The 24,490-nt window shown below is 35.9% G+C and overlaps 3 protein-coding genes across 3 annotated transcripts; 2 read left to right on the top strand and 1 right to left on the bottom strand.

Moving 5' to 3' along the window:
• Positions 1 to 77: 77 nt before the first annotated feature.
• Positions 78 to 7,391, top strand: LOC106352063. The gene is made up of 9 exons (XM_013791750.3): positions 78 to 4,477; positions 4,936 to 5,209; positions 5,398 to 5,512; positions 5,587 to 5,711; positions 5,980 to 6,061; positions 6,167 to 6,282; positions 6,361 to 6,524; positions 6,621 to 6,741; positions 6,843 to 7,391. Exons 1-6 carry the CDS (start codon positions 4,289 to 4,291, stop codon positions 6,195 to 6,197), a joined length of 816 nt encoding a protein of 271 aa, XP_013647204.3. The 5' UTR covers positions 78 to 4,288; the 3' UTR covers positions 6,198 to 6,282; positions 6,361 to 6,524; positions 6,621 to 6,741; positions 6,843 to 7,391.
• An 8,346-nt stretch (positions 7,392 to 15,737) lies between these two features.
• Positions 15,738 to 18,156, bottom strand: LOC106403099 (WEB family protein At2g38370-like). The gene is made up of 2 exons (XM_013843948.3): positions 17,751 to 18,156; positions 15,738 to 17,453 (listed from the first exon to the last, which is right to left on the bottom strand). The coding sequence occupies exons 1-2, from the start codon at positions 17,904 to 17,906 to the stop codon at positions 16,086 to 16,088; spliced, it is 1,524 nt and encodes a 507-aa protein (XP_013699402.1). The 5' UTR covers positions 17,907 to 18,156; the 3' UTR covers positions 15,738 to 16,085.
• Positions 18,157 to 21,460: 3,304 nt separating this feature from the next.
• Positions 21,461 to 23,552, top strand: LOC106403148 (peroxidase C3). Its single transcript, XM_013843991.3, has 4 exons — positions 21,461 to 21,775; positions 21,954 to 22,145; positions 22,234 to 22,402; positions 22,964 to 23,552. The coding sequence occupies exons 1-4, from the start codon at positions 21,548 to 21,550 to the stop codon at positions 23,425 to 23,427; spliced, it is 1,053 nt and encodes a 350-aa protein (XP_013699445.2). The 5' UTR covers positions 21,461 to 21,547; the 3' UTR covers positions 23,428 to 23,552.
• The last annotated feature ends 938 nt before the right edge of the window (positions 23,553 to 24,490 follow it).

The following is a 24,490-nucleotide window of genomic DNA, read 5'->3' on the forward strand; positions in this document are numbered from 1 at the left end:
CGGAGCCAGTGTTATAACAAGAGGGTAAAATGACCCATGTGAATTGTTGTTGAAAAAAAAAATTACTTGTATTTTCAAAGAAAATTCTGATGAATTTAGGTTTGTCACCCTTGCAAAATACATATGTTACTAAATTGATCCCTATAAAAGACATTCTTGCCTCCGCCACTGATTAATCCTTTATTTCGTTTCTGAATTAATCATGGAGTAAAATGACCCATGTGAATTGTTGTTGAAAAAAAAAATTACTTGTATTTTCAAAGAAAATTCTGATGAATTTAGGTTTGTCACCCTTGCAAAATACATATGTTACTAAATTGATCCCTATAAAAGACATTCTTGCCTCCGCCACTGATTAATCCTTTATTTCGTTTCTGAATTAATCATGGAGTCCCCTTAATGGAATTGGTGGCCAAAACCTCATTTTTATGGGAAAAACTAAGCCGATATTTTTCTGTTTTTGAGAAGAATGTAGCGATGAGAGATATGGGAGGACTGTTGCAAGTATTGACTACAGCGCATGATGTGAGGTTGATGTAAACATAGTAACTAATAACACCCAGATTCACTTTTATAAGAAAATGTATCTTTAAAAGTGATATTTGTTTAAAGCGTAGATGCGCAATGGGGAACATAATAATCATCATTTGAAAAGAACCAATACAACCCTTTTTTCTTTGTTTTAAAGGAGGTTCATTTATAACCATCAAAACTTTGGACATGAAATAGAAAACCATCGAAACTTTTGATATGTTCTTCTAACCACACAATCAAACTTCAGCAGCATGTGAACCTAGCAACTATACAAATGTTTGAACATCCAATACACCCGTTAACAATAAAAAAATTATATGTTCTGTATCAAATATGATAAAAACAGTTCCGATTAGACTCTAACCAATTATATTTTTTTTTACGTCGATATATTAGAATACTAAATTAATTTGTAAGGTCTTCTTGACCGTCAAGCATCGATCGCATTCATATATCTTTTGAAAGTTGGAACTAAGTAATTAAATACGTATTTGACAAACTACCGTAGTCGGCACTCGACAGGGATGCATGAAAAAAACAAATAACTAAAAACGAAAAGTAAAAAGTATTGGCACTCACTTTTCTCAAGCAAAAATAAGAAAAAGAAGTCTTGACATTCATTAATCTAATCATATTGGTAAACATATATGGGAAAGACACTTCACCGTCATTTGCCAGAAATTTACCTATTTTGGCAAAAATTGCACCTCCGACATTTTATATTTACACATCTAACATCACTCTTTACATCTTTATTATTGTTTTCAGTAGTTTCTAGTATTATAAAAATAATTAATCTGCATATTTCAAAATAATCATATTTTATACATTGTAACCCACAGTATATATATACTGTGAACTTGTGGAGTCTCGTAGTTTGCAAATGTGGTAAATAAATTATACTTATTGAAGAAATGCATGTAGTATAAATTACGTTTTTCCAAAATAAAAGACAACAGCGGTATTAAGCTTTTCATAGGTTTTACTGGACCATTACTTTTCCATACTATACACAAATTTTTGGGTCTCTGAAAATTTCCTTCAATTATTATTGTATACATATATAATTCATTTACTTAAAATCCGGGATAGTATGAGATATACTATCATATAGTATTAGAAAAGAATCAATAGATGCACTCATAATTGATTTTCCAATAGCATTAATAATGTATTTGAATTAAGTCTTGTGTATGAAATGACCTGAGACATAGAAAGTCAAACAAACTATACGGGATCCAATAAATCACATCTGGACTATATAGTACTCCCTCCGTTCCTGAAATTAAGATTTTTTAGAGTATGCACGCTTATTAAGAATTTAATAAATGTTTATAATTTAATTTATTTTTTACTTTATTATACACTTTCCAATAACTTTCCACCAATGAAATTTAATCAGTTCAAATATTCTCAATTAATGTTCTTCAAAAGTATAAAAAAATACCTTAACAATATAGAAAATATATCTTTGTGAAACAAGAAAAAAACCTAAAACATTTTATTTTCGGGAACGGAGGTAGTATAAGTATGACTACTTTCCCAACAAAAAATGCCAAGAAATTCAGGAAAATAGTTCTTAATGATATTTTTTTGGTAGAATCACGTTCTAAGAAGAGACGATGACGTGTGTTCCATTGAACCCAAGTTCTTAAACTCGCATTCTCTATCTATAAATAACACTTTCTCTTCTCCTTCTTTCTCACTCCCTTCATCTTACCTTCACCTTCCTCTCTAAATCTCCTCGTCACTTTTTAATATAAACAGGAGATAAAGTAGAGAAGAATCTGTAAAGCTCAGGAGGGATAGCGCCATCATGATCACAGACATCGATATTTTTGGCGCTGTCCATCCTGAGTTTCATTGGCTCTTCTTACTACAATATTAAAGGCATAAACATACACCTCAAAACTTCAAAAATAATTTCCTTGGCTCTCATGTTAGCTCTCTTCATATCGCCACTACAACGAAAAAATAAAAAAACTATCCTATTTAATTCCTTTCTTTTTTGGTTTAACAAATTAATTAGTCTCTAACATAAATCATGAAGAGAAAAGAAAAGAAGATCTCGTCTTTAGTCTCTTTCTCCGGTAATGTCAGCCACCGACGGGTAGGTTTCACTGTATCCTATTCATTACAATTAGTGTTGTTATTACCGTTTTGGTAAAAATGATTGATTAATGTGGGGTCAAACTTTCTAAACCAATTATTTTGGAAGAAGGTGAAACCCCAATCAATTAAAATACAAATAATCTTCCATTTGCTAGAGTTGCAAGAAAAAAGTTGCAATATCATAAGTATTGTATTTTCTCTTTTCTTTTCCCTTTCGGATTTGTTAGGATTTACTTATCTTTATAGTGCTTGTGCCTGTGGTTGGGCCAGGCTAAGTGGGGAACAGATATGCTGTGCTGCATGAACCACGTGGATGAACATGCATATACACAGTTACATTTATTTTCCTCAAAAGTTGAAGTTTCAATATTTTCATCATATTTCGAACTTATATTATTTCATTGGCCCTTGATGGTTCTTCTTCCACGTTTTCACTCCCTTATTCACACATATATTACTATATTTGTATCTTTATTGCATTTAGAGTTGTACTATTCAAGTAAAAGAGAACACTGGTAATTAAGCAAATTTAGTTTGTAATTTAAATTCCATGTTTGTTTCTCTATCAGTTTAAGTTTTCAGAATTCCTTTTATATATTTCAACATTTCACTTGTTTAAACCTTATATAACTATTTAGTTCGTCTTGCAATGAGTTTTTGCTACCATTCAGTTAAATCTATATTAACATATTATACCGTCTCAAAGGGTTCATTAATGGGACCTTTGATAAAATAAAATAGTTTCCAACCATTTCAGGGGATCATTGTTACTCAAGTCCATAGTTATATATTTCTCTAAAAAAATGATCTAGGTTTAAGACAACATGAGAGACTTCTTATACATACATATACTCAGAAATTGAAAGCAAGCTAAGATTTCTAGCATTATAATACGAACTAAAGTTTGTAATATGGCTACAATCTACAAAAATGTAATGCACATTCACACCTATAAACTATTAATAAAACCAAACCAAAGTTTTGTTTAAATTCACAAGAAAAGCGGGATTTGCGTCCAAGACCGGTGAGATTCAAGGCTTGAGTTGAAGCAGTTGGGAGGAGAACCTCACAAGGATGGACATAAGTTTATGAACTAGGTCAAAGCTTTGGATGATCATACCCCAAGGAAGTTTCACTTGGTGACTAACTCAACAAAAACAATCGGATTGAATCTTACACTACTAAAAGCTCGATATACTGAGCAGAGAGCTATGACACGTAGGACAGTTTATTCGGACCAATCAGAAACATGCTTTTTGCCACGTCAGATGGCCTCACGGATTGCTTTCGTTTAAACTCACGGGCCTTGGGGTTTTATTTCTTTGCCCCATCCGACGCAGCACGAAGCCCAAATACGAAGCACGAAGCCCACACGTTAGACTGCTCGACTTTGCCCCATCCGACGCAGATCACACAATTATACCTAGCCGTCGAAGATGGCGATTCTTCTCACCCGTCCCTCTTCGTCTTCTCCGATCAAAATCAACGATAACTAAGTGATCCACATTCAATACTTTCGTACCAATCAATCAATACCTCCTTAAATGATTTCGTTTCACCTCCCTCTCTTCCTCCTCCTTTATATGCTGTTCTTCTTTTCTTCGTACTAACTAAAACCCTAGAACCACTCAGATCTCAAACCATGGCGATGAAGCGAAATGGAAAGTCTCCAGTCTCATCCGACACTGACGAAAAATTCATGTTCTTCAAAGATGTCTCTCTAGGTCCTCATGAAACTCAATTGCGCTTCCGGCTCATCCATTTCTGGGAGGCTCGAAATCCGGTGAAGAAGACAATTATTGGCCTGGAAATGCTCCTCATCGACGAGCAGGTACCTCGATTCTCTTAAAAAAATGTTTTCAGAACGCAGTTCTATGTTTTCCCGTGGCTTTTTTGACGTTTTTTAAAAATTTTAAGTAGAATCTAGGGTTTTGATTTATGAAGTTTTGTTATACGATTGATTCATTAGTTAAAATAGAGTTTAGTTAGAAGTTTCTTTAAACTTTTAAGTAGAATCTACGGTTCGTTTTGTTATACGATTGATCCATTAGTTAGAATAGAGTTTAGTTAGAAGTTTCTTTAAACTTTTAAGTAGAATCTACGGTTTTGATTTATGACGTTTTGTTAGTTAAAATAGAGTTTAGTTAGAAGAATCTAGTGTTTTGATTAGTATTTTTGACGTTTTGTTATAATATTGATTCATTAGTTAAAGTAGGGTTTAGTTTCAGATTTGTTTTTATTCAGAGGTTTTGTTCTCATTTCATGAGTTGTTATTTTTTCCGACAACAGGGAACTGTCATTCAGGGATTCATCCCACCAGGACGTATCAAGAAGTACTTGCCTGATTTGAAGCAAGGGTCAGTTTATAGGCTCAACAACTTCTACGGGTCGAAAAACAAACCTATGTATCGGGTGGCTGATCATATCGCAACCGTGTCTTTCACATGGAATTCTGAATTGTCGGTCCTTCACGAGATTCCAACCTGTTTCGATGAAGACCGTTTCAGGTTTCATTCATATGAAGATTTTGAAGCTAACTGTGATATCAAAGGTGACCTCTACGGTAAGCATACTAATTTTAAAAATCATATCTCAGTTACATTGCTTTATGTTTTGTTGTAGTTTTAGTTTATCTTCCTGCTTTGGTAAAGAAATCTAGAATTTTGTTGGGTTAACTAATCAGTTCAAGTATTCGGTTTCTAGATTTTTATATTAACCATCTAAATTACACTCTTCATAAAAATGTTTTAGATGTTGTGGGCCACATGAAGCTGGTCAATGGACATACTCTTATTGAGCGTCCCACACCTGATGAAGTGAAGATCGATACCACTCGACACATTATGGTTCATGTGCAATCGCATGAGTTAGTGTGTTCTTCCATTTTCAAGTCACCATTTCTCGGTAGTTGCTAAATACCTAAGAGCTTATTGTTTGCAGCGGACCTGTCATGAAGCTCTACCTTTGGGACCAGGCTGCAGCAGACTTCTGCAAGAAGTTTAACTCATATGACAACACTCCCACACTGCTTTTGGTCACAGCTGTTAACACCAAACGTCTCGGAGGTAATCAATTATCTCTTTGGACTCATATTTCATTGATAATTGTGACATGTTTCGAAAAAGATAGTTTCATTGTTCGCTTACGTGATACTAAAATCATTTTTATTCCATAAACGTTTTCTTATTTGTCATTGACATTTTCTTATTCCATAAACGTTTATTGTTTTGTCATTGGTTGATTATTGTTATCTATTCCAAAACATTTTTTTTTTGACTCTGGCCTTTAATTTCTCACTCAATCATTTTTGATGTTTCTTCCGTTATTGAACAGGTACCCTTGCACTGACCTCTATGTCTCCCTCACGGGTTTTCATGGACTATGATGTCCAGCCAACCATAGATTATTTCAACTGGTATGTATCTTCATCTTTAGTATTTATTCTATACAGGTTCATGTGAAGCGCACAGTTAAACATATTGAAGTGAATGACTGAATCAATGTTTTTATTATGTGTTAGGCTCGGCTCAAACCCGGAGATTGCTAATTAAGCAAGTTAGTGCAGACGTCGTCACCAAGCGTGAGACACTGACTATAGCAGATATATTCAGTTACATGAAGCAAGAATCTGCAAAGGTAAAAATAAAGTTATATACTTCTTACTCAGTTTGAAACACTAAGATTTTTATATCAAATGCTTATAAAATGTCGCAGGATGCCTTTTTTGAATGCACTGCTACTATCGATGATGTTGTTCATGGCTCAGCTTGGTACTATATTGGATGCAGTGGATGCCATGCTAAGGCTACCAAAGGCGCAACATCTTTGGTTTGTACAAACACGAAATGTGAGAAGATCAACACAGCTGGTGTCCCTCAGTATGGTCTCTCGCCTGAACATTTAATTATTCTTTCTCTGTTATTTGCTTCTGTTTATTACATTGGTGACGTTTCCTTCTGAATCTTTTTTAACAGGTACCGTGCAAAGATATCTGTTTATGACAACAGTGACCAAGCCATTTTTGTCCTACTAGGTGATGCTGGTCGTGTGTTAACCGGAAGGCACGCATCAGAGTTAGTTAACAGCTACTTTGAGGTAAATATTCATCAATTAATACTCTCATATAATTTAATCTCACACTGTTCTTTTTTTTTTCTTTTTTGATCAAATCTCACACTGTTCTTCTCACATTATAGGCTAATGGGAGTGAAGGAGCTGACCATTTGGTGCCTGTCCCGGAAGCTCTAATCAGCACCATCGGACAGACACATAAGTTTTGTGTGAAAGTTACACAACACAACTTCTCTGGCGATACCCGAGCCATAACTGTCACCAAGATCCTCTCTCTAGACACACCACCACCCACAGAAGCCTCTGTTGGAAGCAACATTGCTGCCACGTCCGGGGAGACAGTGCAGACTGAGAATGAAGTTTGTTAGCCTTTCAAAACCCGTGGTGATTCTGCAGATGAGGAGAGTAAGAGGACGTTTGACAGTGCTGATCCAGAGAAAGCCAAACGCCCAAGACGTGATGATTAAGCTTCGGTTCATGTATGTTTAAGTCTTTGCTATATAGTTCAAGCATAGACTTGGTTTTTCTTAAGTTTGCTTCAGTTTAAGTACTATTTTGGTTTATCTAAAGACAGTGCATTGTTTCTTTCCCTTTCAGACTTTGTCTTTTAATCTTTGAACTACTTTTTTATAATCACTTCTGTCTTTATATTTATGTTTACTGATTACTTTAAATCTGCTGGACTAATCGGGTTGTTTGCTATGCTTTGTCTTCTAATCGTTTGAACTGTCTTTTTGGTTTTGTTTGTAAAATTTTCAAATAAGAGACAAGTGTTTGATTGAATAATGACTGGGCCTCACTTTTTTATTTTAATTATTGTATTTCAGTTTCAACGTACTTTAAATATTGTTTATTGTTTGCTGTAACTTAAATATTGTATAAGTTATATATAATAAAGTTTCGCAATGGCCTGAAACAACTCATCAAGCTCTGAACAATGGCTATGCTCGTAGTATAAACTAATAAGTTACATGCGGGCAAACAACCTATTTTGTGATTCAGCTTATGTCTACATGATTCATCTTGATTAAAAATATGGAATTGTTTTTAACTTACAGTCATAATATTTTGGTTATGCCAAGGCCACCATGTTATATACATATTTCAGTAAAGTTAGAGGTTGGATGACCGAGATGTGAGCAGAGGGTTTATGAAAAAACAAAAGACACAAGAGTGACTATAAGAGCTATTAGTTAGTAATTAATTAACATTCTTAAGAATACACTTGACACTACAAGAAAACGTGCCCATAACAACGAACATTTACGACGAAAATATTTCGTCGTAAATTTACATGGTGTTTAAAACGAAATTACGAGGAATCTAACTTTCGTCGTAAACGCCATGTAAATTTACGACGAATAGATTTCGTCGTAAACTCCATGTAAGTTTACGACGAATGTACGTGGAATGAGAAATACGTCGTAATCATTACATCGACATTACAACGAAGCATGTTACCGTTATATTTAGGTGAAAACGTGTATTCAATGTGCTTTAACTTACCTAATTTCGTCGTAAAGTCGTTGTAAATAATATGTTAAAACCATGTAAAATCCATGTAAAATATTCCTTGTAAAATCGTTGTTATATTTCAACTACCCAACTCGAAAATTTCTCTATATATATGTCATTTCCCACAACTCTCTTCCTCACAACACACAAACGGGAGAAAAAAAAATCCGAAAAAAAATCAGAAAAAAAAAGATTTCAAAAAAAAATCTAAGAAAAAAATGGCCGGTGGCGGTAGTATTTACGAGTTACGGAGTTGGATGTATTTTGCACAAAGATTCCGACGGGAGGGTGACGAACGCATTTCTGAGCGGGCTAGAGACATTCATGCACCAGGCGGGCTGTACACCGATCACACAGGAAAGCGGTAAGATGTTCTTCCCCTGTCGGAAATGCAAGAATTCAAAATTTGCACGTAGTGAAACTGTATGGAAGCATTTAGTAAACAGAGGATTTACACCACAGTACTACATTTGGTATCAACATGGAGAGGGTTATGGGGGAAATGAAGCTAGTAGTAGTAATAATAATTTTGAGGATGGTCATCATAGTGAAGAACCGAATCATTTGCATAATGAATATAATTATCATCAAGATCATGAGCAGATGGTAGATCATGATAGGGTTCAAGATATGATTAGTGATGCATTTTTAGAAACAACTACAACAATAGCTGATGGAACTGGAAATGTAGAAGAACCTTCTCTACACTGGTTGTAGAGAAGGTCTCTCTAAATTGTCTCTAGCAGCTAGGATGATGAATATTAAAACGGATCATAATTTACCTGAGAATTGCATGGATGCATGGGCAGAGTTGTTTAAAGAGTATTTGCCAGAAGACAACGTGTCTGCTGAATCTTATTATGAGATTCAGAAATTGGTTTATAGTCTTGGGTTGCCTTCGGAGATGATTGATGTTTGCATCGACAACTGCATGATCTACTGGAAAGAAGATGACAAGTTAGAAGAGTGTCGATTCTGCAAAAAACCACGATTCAAACCGCAAGGCCGTGGGAGGAATAGGGTACCGTACCTAAGGATGTGGTACCTACCAATTACAGACAGATTGAAAAGATTATATCAATCTGAGAGGACTGCTGCATCGATGAGGTGGCATGCGGAACATGTCCAGAGAGATGGTGAGGTTGCACATCCATCAGATGCAAGAGCGTGGAAACATTTCAACAAGGTACACGCAGATTTTGCTACAAATATTCGAAATGTCTATCTTGGGTTATGCACCGATGGATTTAGTCCATTTGGAATGTCTGGTAGACAATATTCTTTGTGGCCAGTCATTCTTACGCCGTAAAATTTACCGCCGGATATGTGCATGGAACAAGAATTTCTATTTTTGACCATATTAATCCCTGGGCCGAAGCATCCAAAACGGTCTCTTGATGTTTTTCTTCAACCGTTGATAGAAGAGCTAAAGCAATTGTGGTCAGAAGGGGTGAGGACGTACGATTGTTCCTTGAAAAACAATTTTACGATGCGAGCAGTTCTGCTGTGGACGATAAGTGATTTCCCTGCTTATGGGATGTTGTCTGGCTGGACAACACATGGAAGATTATCTTGTCCATATTGTCTTGGATCGACGGATGCTTTTCAACTGAAGAATGGTAGGAAGAGTTGTTGGTTTGATTGTCATCGTCGCTTTCTTCCACTTGCCCATCCGTACAGAAGAAATAAGACATTGTTTCGGCACAAAAAAATTGTCAGAGACGGTCCTCCTCCATATCTCACCGGCCAGCAGATCGAAGCAGACATTGATTATTACGGAGCTCAGGAAACAGTTAAAGTTGGAGGAAATTGGCATGTTCCTGGAAATATGCCTGATGGGTATGGTGTGTCTCACAATTGGCATAAGAAGAGTATATTTTGGGAGCTACCCCATTGGAAGGATCTTCTCTTACGCCACAATCTGGATGTCATGCATATTGAGAAGAACTTTTTTGAGAACATCATGAATACATTACTTAACGTCCCTGGGAAGAAAAAAGATAACAAAAAGTCAAGGATGGACTTACCTGATATTTTCTCAAGAAGTGAGTTACATATCAAGAGCAATGGAAACGTTTCTGTTCCCATCTTCCGGTTGTCATCAGAAGCCAAAACAACCTTGTTTGACTGGGTTGCATCAGAAGTTAAGTTTCCTGATGGTTATGTTTCAAATCTGTCAAGATGTGTTGAACGAGGTCAAAAGTTCTCCGGAATGAAGAGTCATGATTGTCATGTGTTTATGCAACGACTACTTCCATTTGCTTTTGCCGAGCTCCTTCCAGCAAATGTCCATGAAGCACTTGCAGGTAATTATAAAACGTTAATATATATACATATGTTATGAAATGTTATTAATTTGATTACTTTTGCAATATACAGCCATCGGCGCTTTTTTCAGAGATCTCAGCACACGTACGTTCAAGGAAGAAGTCATCGAACAACTTCATCATAACATTCCGATCATATTTTGCAACCTGGAGAAGATATTTCTTCCTTCATATTTTGACGTCATGGAGCATCTAGTTGTCCACCTACCGTATGAAGTATTGCTTCGTGGACCTGTTCACAACGGATGGATGTATCCGTATGAGCGACAGATGAAACATTTGAAGGGGAAAGCAAGAAATCTTGCAAAGGTGGAAGGTTCAATAGTTGCGGGAAGTTTGACAGCCGAAACATCTAACTTCACATCATACTACTTTGCTCCAACTGTTCGTACGAGGAAAAGAGTTCCTAGAAGATATGATGATGGTGGAGTACCGACATCATATCCAATTGATGGTGTTCCTGACATTTTCTGCGAAATTGCACGGTTTGGTGGTAAAACGAAAGAAGTATGGTGGTCATGTGAAGAGGATAAACATAGTGCCCACACTTATATTCTGCTCAACTGCGAGGATGCAGTGACCCGTTACTTTGAAAGGTAAATATTTTTGTGAATGTTAATTATATGAATTGCAGTTAATTATGTATGACTTGATTATTTGTTTAATTTGCAGCATGTTTGTATCTCAAGTTGAAGAAGCAATACCAGGAATATCTGCAACTGATGTGGACACACGTAAAGATAAGCACTTTGTCAAGTGGTTAAAATCACAGGTACGTAATATATCTCATACATTGATTAATTAAGTAAGTGTTTTGATACTTCAATATTAATTAAGAATAACTGCTTTTTGCAGGTTGATTATGACGATCCTTATTATCCCGTATGGTTTCACGAATTGGTTCAAGGTCCAGTTGCAAAGGTCACCACATCACCTATGTATTTCACACGAGGATTTACCTTTCACACATACGAGTATGGGAGACATCGGGCAACGAGTAACTACGGAATATGTGTGAAAGGTGAAACGGACTTTTACGGGATCTTGCAGGAGATTATTGAAGTGGAATTTCCGGGGTTATTGAAGCTAAAATGCGTCCTCTTCAAATGTGAATGGTTCGATCCTGTTGTGAACCGAGGGATTCGGTATAACAAATTTGGTGTTGTGGATGTCAATTTTGGGAGAAGATACAACAAATTTGAGCCTTTCATTTTAGCTTCACAAGCCGAGCAAGTAAGCTTCCTTCCTTATCCTCGGCTTCGAACTTCCGGGATAAACTGGTTAGCTGCTATCAAAATTACACCTCGTGGACGCATTGTCGCTGGAGAAGAACCGCCCTTGCAAGAAGAAGACGCTATCAATGAAGTTGAGGTACCAGAACAACCAACTGATGAAATCCTTTTGATCGACCCGCAAAACTTTCAATATGAAGATATTCCCGAAGATGCGACAGATGAAGCACGTGAAGACGAGTTCGAGAGAAGCGACGATGATGATTGTAATGATAGTGATGAGAACGAAAACGATTTAGAGTGATGTACTATTGATGAGAACGAAAACGATTTAAAGTGATGTAATATATGTCTCTGATGTTGTATTTCTCTATTGTAACGTATGTTTAAAGAAATATTGTTTTTTACCATCCTAATGTATGTGTAACAAATGTTGTTTTATATAATATGTATTTGTGTTAATTTTAAAAAAATTATTTGGAGTTTTAGGGTTTTAGAGTTTAAGTTGGAGAAAGAGCACAAAGTAGTAGAGAAGAGATATGATGGTAGATGATATGTGACTTTGGGGTTTAGGGATTTCATTCTCGGTGTTTAGGGTTAAGCGTTGTAAAATCGTCGTAAATGTTTATCTATTCCACGTAATTTCGTCGTAAATGGAAAAACGCGGGCCTGGAACTTCGTCGTAAACGTGGGCCTTGTAAATTCGTCGTAAACCGATGTTTCGACGTAATTTCGTCGTAAATCGAAAAACGCGGGCCTGGTAACTTCGTCATAAATGAAAAAACGCGGGCCTGGTAACTTCGTCGTAAATTTACGTTGCGTTTACGACGAAACATTTTCTATATATTGGGACGCCGAGACGAGGCTGCCTCGTCCATTCCTCCCAAACTCCTCTCCTCTCCCTCTAAGGTACATTCTCTTTCCTCTTTTTTTTTTTTAAGTTAGTTTAGGTTATTAATTAGTTAGGTAATTAGATTAGGTGATTATTTAGATAATTAGTTTAGGTGATTAGTTAGATGACGGAATCCTATAGTTTAGGTGATTAGTTAGGTAACAGAATAATTTTTTAATTATATTGTCATAATTGATTAAATTTATTTAAATTTTTTTTAGATGGCTCCTAGAAGGAAACCAGCAGCTCCTACTTATGCCCAGTTGTTTGGCGATGGTTCCGATACATCTTCTTCCGGTCCATCGTCTTCCGATGCAGTTCCAGACTTTCAGACTTCTCAGAGAGTTTTTTCGAGTCCTCCTCTTCCACCGCAGATGCCTCCACCTCCTCCTCCAGCGGCTGCACCTGAGCCTGTCCCAGAAGGTGCAGTTCATCCGGATTTGCGTGTGCCTTCATATGCTCCCTTCGCGAGATATACGGTGGAGGATTTGCTTGCCCAGCCTGGACGGGAGGGTTTGGATGTTCTAGACCCCGATAGACCCCGAGGAACTTATTGGTAAGTTATTAATTTTTATTACTTTAAAATTTAATTAATTTTTATTTTGTAACGGTTAAATTGTTTTTTTTCAGGTATGGGGCTAACAACCGTGTTAGCCGGAGCGTTTCGGCGACGATTAAGGGTTACTACGACGGGGCATACCCGAACTGGAGCAAGACACCAAATCACGTTTAGATCACGTGGTTTAAATGTTTTGCGGTAAAATTTTTAAATTTAATTAAATTTTCACTTTTAAATATATATATATATATATATTTTTAATATTTATTATTAATTGTAATTTTTTCAAAATTTTTATGTTTCAGCAAAAGTGGCATTGGTCTTTGGGAATCACCGAGAGGGTGAAGGCGGAATTCGTTGCAAAGGCAAAGATACGCCTCTGCAACACAGTCTCTGATTGGAAGGACAAGTGGGAGATCTACGGGTATGACGGAAAGCCCACTGAGCTCACGACGGATGTGTGGGATGGCCTCATCGCCTATTGGGAGCACCCCTCTTCGATCAAAAAGGCCAATTCGTGCTCGGCTTCTCGAAGGACGAAGGATAAAGATGGTCATTTGCCCATGCTTCACAGAACCGGACAAAAACCTCATGCAGGAGTCCGTCTAGAAGCTGTAAGTTTTGTTTTAAATATAAATTTTAAAATATTCAATTAATATAATTTATAATATTTAATTTAATTTTTTTTTGTAGTTCGAGAAGACGGGAGTCTTACCTTCTCTGTCTGACCTATTCAAGATGACTCATGCCACATCCGACGGAGTTTTCATGGATCCTGCATCTGAGAAACTCTTCCGAACAGTGGCTGGTCGGATTGAAGAACGGGAGACGCAACTAATCCAGCAGTCTCCCGATGGATTACCAGTCACATTGTCCACCCAAGAGGTCGACAGAATCTTCGAAGAGGTAACTTAAAATTTTTGTTTACATTATTTTAAATATTTTAACTTAATTATCTATATTAATATATGTTTTGATTTTATAGGTGGCTCCTAAAAAGAAGGGACGGATAGTCGGTATAGGCTCTGTTAACGAAGTTGCAAGGGCAACTTCGTCATACACTTCGAGACGGGATGAAGAGACTACTCAGATGAAGGCTCAAATGGATAGCCAGAAGGCTCAAATGGATAGCCAGCAGGTTCGTTTAGACTCTCTTGGGGATTTGCTAGACGTGATGGCCGTGGGAAACTCGGTTATGCAGAGAATGTTGAGTGAGAGACGAGCCGCTCTTGGAATGCCACCACGAGATCCCCAAGAGTCTGATCCAACCCGTCAACAGCCGAGCAACCCCACCAACTACTTCGACAATATGTAGTTTTTTTTATTTTTCTGTTTGTATTATGAATTTAAATATTATTGTATGACTTTTTAAAATATGTTTTGCAATTTCATATTTCGTTTTAAAATTTAAATTATTTTAAATTCTGAATATTAAATATAAATTAAAATCTATTATATACTAATTAATAATAATATAATAAGAAACGATGTAAACTCCTCGTAAACATTACATGGAGTTTACATAGAATGTTTACGAGTGATTAACATCGAAATATTTACGAGGGTTTTACATCGAAATGTTTACGAGTGATTTACAACGAAAGTATTTACGTGTGCTTTACGTCGAAATAATTACGTGGGCTTTACGACGAAGTCTTACGTGGCGTTTACGACGAATCCTTTCCATGTGCTTTACGAGGAATATATTTCGTCGTAAACGTAACGAGTTGTTTACGACGAAACCTCTGTTACGACGGACGTTTAACAACGAAACGTCTTTCGACGTTAATTCGTCGTAACACCCCGTTTACGACGAATTTACAACGAATACTGTCCTAGTAAAAAATATGTTTTCTTGTAGTGTGAGTAAGCATAAAAATAAAACGGATGTTAATGCTTTGCTCTTCTAGGTTGATGACAATAAACATAAAAACAAGAAGCATTTGTAATAGATGGATGATATAATGATCATGCAAGCCTATTTCGTAGATTATTTGAGGAGGAAACTCCAGTTATATATAATGTATTAGCATGTGACAAAATAAATAAAAAGATAAATGTCCTAATATCCTTAAAAGTTATAAATTATTGGGTTTTAAGCCAAAATAAACATTAACAAATTTTTTTTAAAAATGCTGTTAATTTAAAATTTATTTTACGTAAACTTAAATACGTGTGGTAATAAATATAATTATTCAATAAAAAAATAAATATATTCAAATTAAACAAATTTTAAATCATTTTAATATGTTTATTCATCAGGTGATATAATTTACAATAATAAAATAACAAATTTTGAATAGTGAAAATTTCAAGATAAAGAATATATAATCTTAACTAATAATTTAGTTAACTTTTTATTAATTTTACTAATACCCTAAATAAAATTTCAATAAAACAAGAAATTATGTCAAGTAGTTTTAAATTTGCATTTACTTTTATAATTCTATAACCAGTTCCAATATATATCATATTGTTTATTTATAGAATAAATATAAAAATTAAACTAAATTAATATTATAGGAAAAAATCCGGGCGTAGCCCGGAAAACCCCGTAGTGAGTATAAATAGGCTGATACAACCAATACAAAGCCTATGCAAAAACAGAAGTCATGAAAATGAATCGTCTAAGTTGTGTGTACAAGAAATAAACTCATGATACACATAAGAGAGTTACGGTCACAAAGTGACAAGGAACCAATGAAAGAACACAAAAGCCCAATAAAAAGCCCATTAAAAGACGAGACACAAGATGAGACGAGAAGTTTAGAACTCGGATACTTTGAACTGTTCCTAAATTTACTGATCACAAAGTAAGAAGTTAAAACCACTGAATCATTGTATCACCTCAAGTTCAAACCAATCTTCTTGTTCTTCTTATTGTTCTTGCTCTCTTTGTTTAACAACAAAACGATCTTAGCAAATCCGAGATTCTTTCTCTTCACTGATCTTTTCTCATTCTCCTTCCCTTCACTCTTCTTGCTCAGAGTTCCATCACCATTGCTATTCTTTGCCAGCATCTGACCCAAAGACATTTTACTTCTCTCCTTAACAACACTCATGTCTGAATCCTCTGCAACTAGTAGCTTCTTGCTGAGTATTTGCCCTATTGACATCGTTGGCTTCAAGACAGGGACCGAAGATGATGATGGACCAGGAACAAAATCATACGTCAGATGCAGACCGTTTACATCCATCAGACTATTTGTTATTGTCTCTCTTCTGGTCTTGAACTTGGCAGTGTTGTTCACTGATGATCTTCTCCTCTGTCCTTTCTCTGACTTCAAGTTTCTCAGCGCCTCTTCTGCTTCGAGTTTTGTAGCGTTTGCAGTGTTTTCTCTCTCCACAGCTTCCTCAAATGCCCTCTTGCTGGCTTCAACTTCTTGCGCCGCTTCGTCTGCTCTCTTCAGAGTATCCATCTCTGAAACATTCGCTTCTTCGACTGTGGACATTGCATCTTCCACTCTCTTCCACGCCTCTTCCTCTGCGTCTCTAGCGTCAAGAGTCAGCTTAGCGTACTCTTCAGCAGAGATAGTCACAGTGTTTTCACTTCCTGCAACAGCCTTAATCTCTGCGATTGCAACCGCCTCAGCAGCTGCTCTAGCCGCTTCCTTCATCTTTCTAGCAGCCACCAACTTTATCTCCACCGTTTTGATCTTCTCTCTCGTGTGTTTAATCTCCGCCATTGCCTTCTCTCCTGTCTTCTTGTACTCCTGAGCTTCGCAGCTGAGTCTCCGCACCTCGTTAATCATTCTCAACGCGTTATTCTCAAGATCTTTCTCGCTGGTTTCACCCTTCTTAGCTTCTTCTTCTTCCTCTAGAGATATCACCTTCAAAGACTTGTGCATAAGTCTCTCGCGGGTCTTCTCAAGTGCATCCTTTTCCTCCTTCAGTTGCTTGCTCAAGACCTCAACAGAACGGCGCAAACGCGCGAGATCTACCGTCCTCTTGCACAGATTCATCTTTGCCTTGTTTAAATCTTGAAGTACCATACCTGCAGGCTTGATATGACAGTGAACTTCTTCTGTTAACGACTCCTTATTCTTCTTCTTCTTCTGCTGTAGCTTTGAGTTGAGATTTATAATCCTGGCTTTAGTCAACTCAAGCTCCTTCAGCACATCAAGCGTCTCACACTCTTTGACCATTAGATAGTTCTGTAGCTCAGCAGTCTGTCTCTTGAGTTCAATGATATCTCCTTCTTTGGCATTATCCTACCACAAAAATCAGAAAAAAAAACATTACTTTTACATATCATCATCATCATCATCATGTCGTTCTCTAAGTTGTATAAATAAGCAGTCTTGTAATGTGAAGAAACTAAGGTTAAATAATAAACTAAGCTGTGTTTCTCTCTCTCTCTCTCTCTCTCTCTCTCTCTCTCTTTATTCACAAACCAGACATGATCAAAAATCAATGTTGGTTTCAGACAACAGCCATTGCTAATCAATTTAGCAACAGAGAACCCTAAAAATCATAACTTTTATTCGGACAAAAAGTGAGGGAGAAACCTGAAGGGATTCAGAGCTGTGGGGTCTCCAGAAACCGAAGCCGCCGAAGCGAGTGGCCGCCTCTCTGACTGAAACGAACCGTGACGAAGAGTCGATTTCTGCACGGACATTCGCAGTGAGAGACGGATGCGAGTCCGATGGTGAGGATTCGGACATAGAAATTAGAAAGAGTTACGGGAGAAGACAAATCGTAGGATTAACAAGGCCAGAGAGTGAAGTGGGAATAGAGAGAAGGAGAAGGAACCAAAAGACTCCTTGCTTTTGGATTTGATACTGTTTGTGTGTTTGAAATGTGACTAAGACCTGACGAAACGACACGCCACGGTCGTCGTATTTGTCATGTACAGAGAGGAAAAAAAAAAACAATGGCATTGTTCGTTCACCCGTCCCAGGTTGCAGGTCGCGACCTGCGATTAAAATTATGTTCGTTTAGGTGTCGTGCGACTTGCGACATGCGATTAAGATTATGTTCGTTTACGTGGCGCGACATGCGACTTGCGACATGCGACATGCGACTAAACCCGCGACTATTCGTTTACGTGTCGCACGACCTGCAATCTGCGACCTATGACCAGTCGCACGATCAAAATTTTTATAAGTTTTAGTCGCTGTTTTTTCGGGCGACTTGAATCGGAACCTACGACTGGTCGTGCGATCAACCGTGCTACATTAAAACGAACAACAACCTACGACTAGTCGCATGTCATAGATAACAGATCGCGCGACAGGTAAACGAACATGCCCATTTATGTGTATCTGTTCGAGTTAGCTTTAATTTTTTTTAGTTTTTTTTTTCTTCAGTTGAGTTTCGTCTCTTCTTGATTCCGACTCTACTAGAATCGGACCATCCGTGAAATAATCAAAAAGTGTGGAATAAAGTTAGTCAATTTGTAAAATTTGGGTTAATGATCGATTGTTATACTGAATGAATTAAAACGGTTTATTGAGGTTGATTGGTTTGTGCTTTGGTTGCTGTGGACAGCAAAAAATATTTCTACAGCCACAATATTTAACAATCAAGCTTTGCTTTGATTTTTGAAACCTACAGCTTCGTTTCTTTTTTTTCCTTTTCTTTTGGTTGTATACAGTAATATTTCCACAGCAAAATAACAGTGCTTTAAAAACTTATTAATAAATCTGTGAGTTTTATAACATACAAAATCACAGCAAAAATCTTACAGCTACAGCAAAAAAATACACAGCATAAATTCTACAGCAAAAAACTAAAATCACAGCTGCAACCAATCAGACCCATCGTATAGTCTTATTCAAAAGTTTTAGTTCAAAGATTTATTTATCTTTCTTCTGTATTTCAAAAGTTTTAGTTCAAAGATTTCTAATCTTTCTCACTAGAGCAAGCCGACCAAACATAAAACATGCACTTATAAAAAAAAGTGTTGCCATGTCAAACAATGTCCTCTCCTGATAGATTTAATAATGTGGTACATAAGCTATATATATTTAGCAGCACTATGACTAAAGAAATCATTTGCCCTCAAGTGTTTCATAATATCATAAGCTATTTGCCGAAAGTATGTACGGGATAGTTAGTTTTCTAGCAAGTGTTTCGCATATATTATGTATGTATGTCTTATGAAACATCAATGAATATAACCTAGAGATTTGTCTCAAAGTAACTTTCCTCCTCCAACATTTATGATATTACAACATACTTTCGATCTTCGCGAAAAAAACTAAAGATGCTATTTTCCTTTGTATTTTGCACCTACTAATACTCTTCTTGAGCTATCTTAGGTTTCTGTTTTATCAATCATTTGAACACACAAGTTTAGCTTGCTTTGGGATCACATTCGAGACCCCGTTTACTAAACGTGGCTTATGTTTTCCCCAATCCCAATACATAATCCTCCATACTTCTAATGTAAAGGATCCGGAAAATTCAAAGGCTCTCTTCATATTTCTTTAACCAAAAATCTTTGGTTAAGTTCCGGTATTATCCGACCTCTTTCGCCTGTCATAGATATTTGTTCCTTCCGGAAGAACCTCCACTACATTTTAAATCAATAACTAATGCGTCAATGCTTACTTTTTAATTTTTCTCACCTAAAAGATTATCTTTACTCGCGGTTCATGATAATACGGTAATCTATGTCTTCTCGCCAATTATTTGTCCACCTTCTTGTTTGGTTTTTCTTCCTTTTGTCCAAACCATAAAAATAATATTTTTATTTTGTTTCTAGCTATGCTGTCTTCGATTTCATCTTGATTTCAGGAAGGACTATAAGCATTCTTATGTTTTTTATTTCCCTTCCTACTCTATGAAATAAATTGTTTTAAATTAAATACCGGTGATAAGCTTAAACCATTTGTCCCCTTCGGACTCTTGTAAAGGAGAAGAAAAGACAAGGAGCAAAAGTTTTAGATTAGGTTAACCATAATTAAGACTATCATATGGACTCGTATGGAACTGATATATGTATTAGGTAAATTTGTTATGTCAGATTAAATTATTGTGGGTGATTGGTTGGGTGGTAGTAAGTGACTTTAACTTTAATTTTCATCTACAACCTTAAATACTACCAATCATGCTTTATCTTAGTTTTTAAATCTATAACCAAAAAACTAAAGTTACAGCAAAAACATATAAAAAATGGTTGTAAAAATCTTATTTTCTAAAGCCCCATTTTTTTAGCTGTAGGAAATTTTAAAGCTACATCCCTTAAAACTAAATCAAAAAATTATACAGACTAAATTCTAAAGTAAATTTTTTATAGTTACAGCCCAACCAATCACCTCCAATTGTTTACCGATGTGTGAAGGTGGCCTCTGATCTGAGGCTCTATTCGCGTTATTCACGGGAATGCGAAGGATAAACCACAAGTGATTTGCATTCCGTCATTAAAAATTAGAAAATGGTAATTGCTAATTAGGAAACAACTCTAGTTAGGAAGGTTCTAAAAAATAGTATTTGCTAATAAGGAAATAGTAACATTGATTTTATATGATTATCAAACCTTAACAGAGAAAATGGAAAAAATCCATAAAATTTATGGAGGGGGAGGGGGTGACAATTTTACGTTTTGAATCATTTTTGTTGAGTTCTTTTCCTGAAAAATAGATATCGTATTAGAAATGTTTATCACATGATGACATATTGATATTATGATTTCTACATACAGTTGTAATTTATGTATTAACGCTCATATATCTTGCGGCCTTACCTGAATCCAAATTGTTTTTCTTTTCTTCATAATTTCATATTTGATTTCAGTATCATACCATTATTTTTGTACTATGTACAGTTGACATTTACTGTCGTTCATAAATTATTTATTCCTTGAAATAGATATACAATTAATATATGTTGAGAACCTTTTCTTTATAGAATTATACACGATTTGTAGTTAATTAGTAAGAAGTCAATATCCGCAATGAAAATGAATATACGGAGTTAGTTCAAAATAAAACTATACTAAAATATACAATCGTTGTAAATTATACTAGAATATACAATTGAAGTGAAATATGATCAGTCTGAAGGTTGATTAATCACAGCGACAAATGCAACCAAAAACTAATCAAGTAATATGTGCAAAGAATTTGAGCACCGTCAAAAGAACCGGTGAATTTTAATTTTTAAAATAACTATTATTTCTCTTTCAACCACTCTGGTAAATAGATTATTTGTGGCCTTAAATACCTAATCCCTTGATCCGAAAAAACTAATAAAACGATAGAAGAAAACACTTAGGCTTCTCTATATAATGCTCTTTCTCGCTTAGGCTAATTCACCATCATCGATACTCAGAAGTCAGAACTCAAATCAACTTAGGAAAATGAGGTTTTCTCATTCATTTTCTTGTAGTGCCATGGGAGCCCTAATCTTGGGTTGCCTTCTGCTTCAAGCATCAAACTCTAATGCTCAGCTGAGGCCTGATTTCTATTTCAGAACATGCCGGCAAGTTTTCGATATCATTGGGAATGTCATCGTTGATGAATTGAGCTCTGATCCTCGTATTGCCGCTAGCCTCCTTCGCCTTCACTTCCATGACTGTTTTGTTAATGTAAGGGACTTAGTAGTTAGTACTCAACTTAATTATCTTTTAATATACAGTATTCATGACGTCCTCATGGACAAAAGTACTTTTACGTAACCATTTACAGTTACAGATAGAGTAAAATCTAAAAGAATGTTTTGAATTAATTTATACAATGTTCATGTAATGTACTATGCTTTTATAGGGCTGTGATGCATCGATCCTGCTAGACAATTCCACATCGTTCAGGACAGAGAAAGATGCTGCTCCAAACGCAAATTCGGCTAGAGGGTTTAATGTCATCGATAGAATGAAAGACGAGATTGAGTTAGCGTGCCCAAGAACAGTGTCTTGTGCAGATATTCTCACCATCGCTTCTCAAATATCAGTTCTTTTGGTATGTGCATACCTACATCATGACTTATATGGATGAATTAGTCGAAAATGTTATGAATGCTGATGTTAGTGTTTTCTGTCATATATAGTCGGGAGGTCCATGGTGGCCAGTTCCATTGGGAAGGAGAGACAGCTTACGAGCTTTCTTCGATCTGGCGAATACAGCTCTCCCTTCTCCATTTTTCACTCTTGATCAACTTAAAAAAAGTTTTGCTGATGTTGGCCTGAATCGCCCCTCAGATCTAGTCGCTCTTTCTGGTAAATTTATAGATAAGTAACCAGAGAATTGCGTATGCAACAAATAAAATACTAAATACTAAAATATATATAGTCATTTGATAAATTTTGATTGGGTATTTTCCTCCTAATATGTTTTAAAACGTTTTAATACAACAGAAATCTGGTAGAGCTAATTTGTGCTTATTACATTCTATAATACTAATACTGTATAGTGAAATAGTTGTACAAAGTGTCAAAGTCGAATCTTAACTTAAAATTTTCTGATTTGTTTTTGTCAACAAGGTATTTAGTATTCTTTTTTTTTTTGACGTCACAAGGTATTTAGTATTCAAAAAGGAATATTTCTAGGCATAGGAATTAGTCAATATGAGTTAAGTATGGAAACCTATTTGCTTGGAATACATTACTAAAAATCTTATGACAAAGGAATAGATACAAACAAAGTACCATCTTCAAACAGCTATTTTCTAGCACGTGAATTTGAATAATAAGATGAGTTTGTAAAACGAGAAAAGTGACCCATCATCTTTGATTAAACATATAAAATGTATCTAAACAAGTCTTGTCAAAATTGTATAGGTGGTCACACATTTGGAAGGGCACAATGTCAATTTGTGACACCTCGTCTCTACAACTTCAATGGTACCAATAGGCCCGACCCGAGTCTAAACCCAACGTACCGCGACCAACTCCGTCGATTGTGCCCTCAAAACGGAAATGGCACTGTTCTGGTCAACTTCGATCCTGTGACTCCAGATGGTTTTGATCAACAATACTACACCAATCTTCGTCAAGGGAAAGGACTGATTCAGAGTGATCAAGAACTGTTCTCGACTCCAAGAGCAGACACGATTCCACTAGTGGAGCAATACAGCAATAACAGGTTCGTGTTCTTTCAAGCATTCGCTGAAGCAATGATTCGGATGGGAAATCTTAAACCTTTGACTGGAACTCAAGGTGAGATAAGACAGAACTGTAGGGTTGTGAACTCAAGGATCAGGAGTGTGAAGAATGAAGATCATGGTGTTGTGAGTTCGATTTGATCATGCTGGGGATATGAATATGTAAGAAAAATATAAAAATGAGTGGGGAACAACATATGTATTTCGACTAAATAAATGTTCACACCAGTTATGAGATTACTATGATATGATATCTGGTCTTAAAATGTGCCTTGAGCAACCCGTTTTTGGGTATACCGTGATCCGTCCCAACTGCAAGTGGGTACCAAATAAATTTACTTGTGTCTAACCAGGACAGAAAAAAAACTTGTAATGCCCTACTCAAAAATACAAATTTATGCCCTCATTCTTCATATAATTTTTTTATAATGCCCTATATACAACTAAACTTTTGTAAAATAATTGGGATGCCCTAAACGGCCGGTTCCTTTGCTTGTGCTCCGGATCGGACCTGTGTCTAACATATACTTGGTCAACTAAATACCTGCCTAAAATCAACATACATGCGGGTTATCCACTATATTTGTGACCCATTTGGCTCCAATAAAACTTGGATTCCAAATCTTTACAATCTAATAAAGTCTATGTAGACGATGTTGTAAGTAGGGATGTTAAAACGGATAAATCTAACCATTAAAATCCACCATGTTTAGTACCCCCTCGTTTACAAAGTTAATGACATACCTATTTATAAAGAAAAAATCCAGTCCTCTTCAAGCCTGACAGTTGAGACTAATGTTGGTCAAAAGTGAGAGATGTTTTTTTTTTAATCTCACATTGCCTGTGTATGACAGATAGGCATGACTTACGCATCCTCCTTATCTCACATTGTTTGTGTTAAGTCTGGGTACAAAGCGGATATTCGGAAAATTCACAGTATTATGATTTGTTCCGTCTCAGATGAATATCTACATTTATGATTAGATTCGATTTTTCTGGATATTTAGAGTTTTTTAATATTCACGGATTATTTGATTCGATCCGCCAATTATATTAAAAAAAATTAAAAAATATAAAATAATATATAACATTAAAATCAAATAAAAAACTTTTAAAATATCAATTTAAAATGAAAAATATTAATATCATACTAACAAACTAACATTTTTAACATAAATTGTATAGAAAAATTCAATATTAACAA

The sequence above is a fragment of the Brassica napus genome, chromosome C4, assembly GCF_020379485.1.
Source record: "Brassica napus cultivar Da-Ae chromosome C4, Da-Ae, whole genome shotgun sequence".
In the NCBI taxonomy this organism is placed as follows: Eukaryota; Viridiplantae; Streptophyta; class Magnoliopsida; order Brassicales; family Brassicaceae; genus Brassica; species Brassica napus.

Bases quoted from the DNA above. Each gene is read 5' to 3' on its own strand.
- LOC106352063 (XM_013791750.3), top strand. From the start codon at position 4,289: ATGGCGATGAAGCGAAATGGAAAGTCTCCAGTCTCATCCGACACTGAC. The intron at 5,210-5,397 runs GTAAGCATACTA...AAAATGTTTTAG, and splicing joins TATCAAAGGTGACCTCTACG to ATGTTGTGGGCCACATGAAG. The intron at 5,513-5,586 runs GTTAGTGTGTTC...TATTGTTTGCAG, and splicing joins GTTCATGTGCAATCGCATGA to CGGACCTGTCATGAAGCTCT.
- LOC106403099 (XM_013843948.3), bottom strand. From the start codon at position 17,906: ATGTCCGAATCCTCACCATCGGACTCGCATCCGTCTCTCACTGCGAAT. The intron at 17,454-17,750 runs GTTTCTCCCTCA...TTTTTGTGGTAG, and splicing joins ACAGCTCTGAATCCCTTCAG to GATAATGCCAAAGAAGGAGA.
- LOC106403148 (XM_013843991.3), top strand. From the start codon at position 21,548: ATGAGGTTTTCTCATTCATTTTCTTGTAGTGCCATGGGAGCCCTAATC. The intron at 21,776-21,953 runs GTAAGGGACTTA...ATGCTTTTATAG, and splicing joins TCCATGACTGTTTTGTTAAT to GGCTGTGATGCATCGATCCT. The intron at 22,146-22,233 runs GTATGTGCATAC...TGTCATATATAG, and splicing joins CTCAAATATCAGTTCTTTTG to TCGGGAGGTCCATGGTGGCC.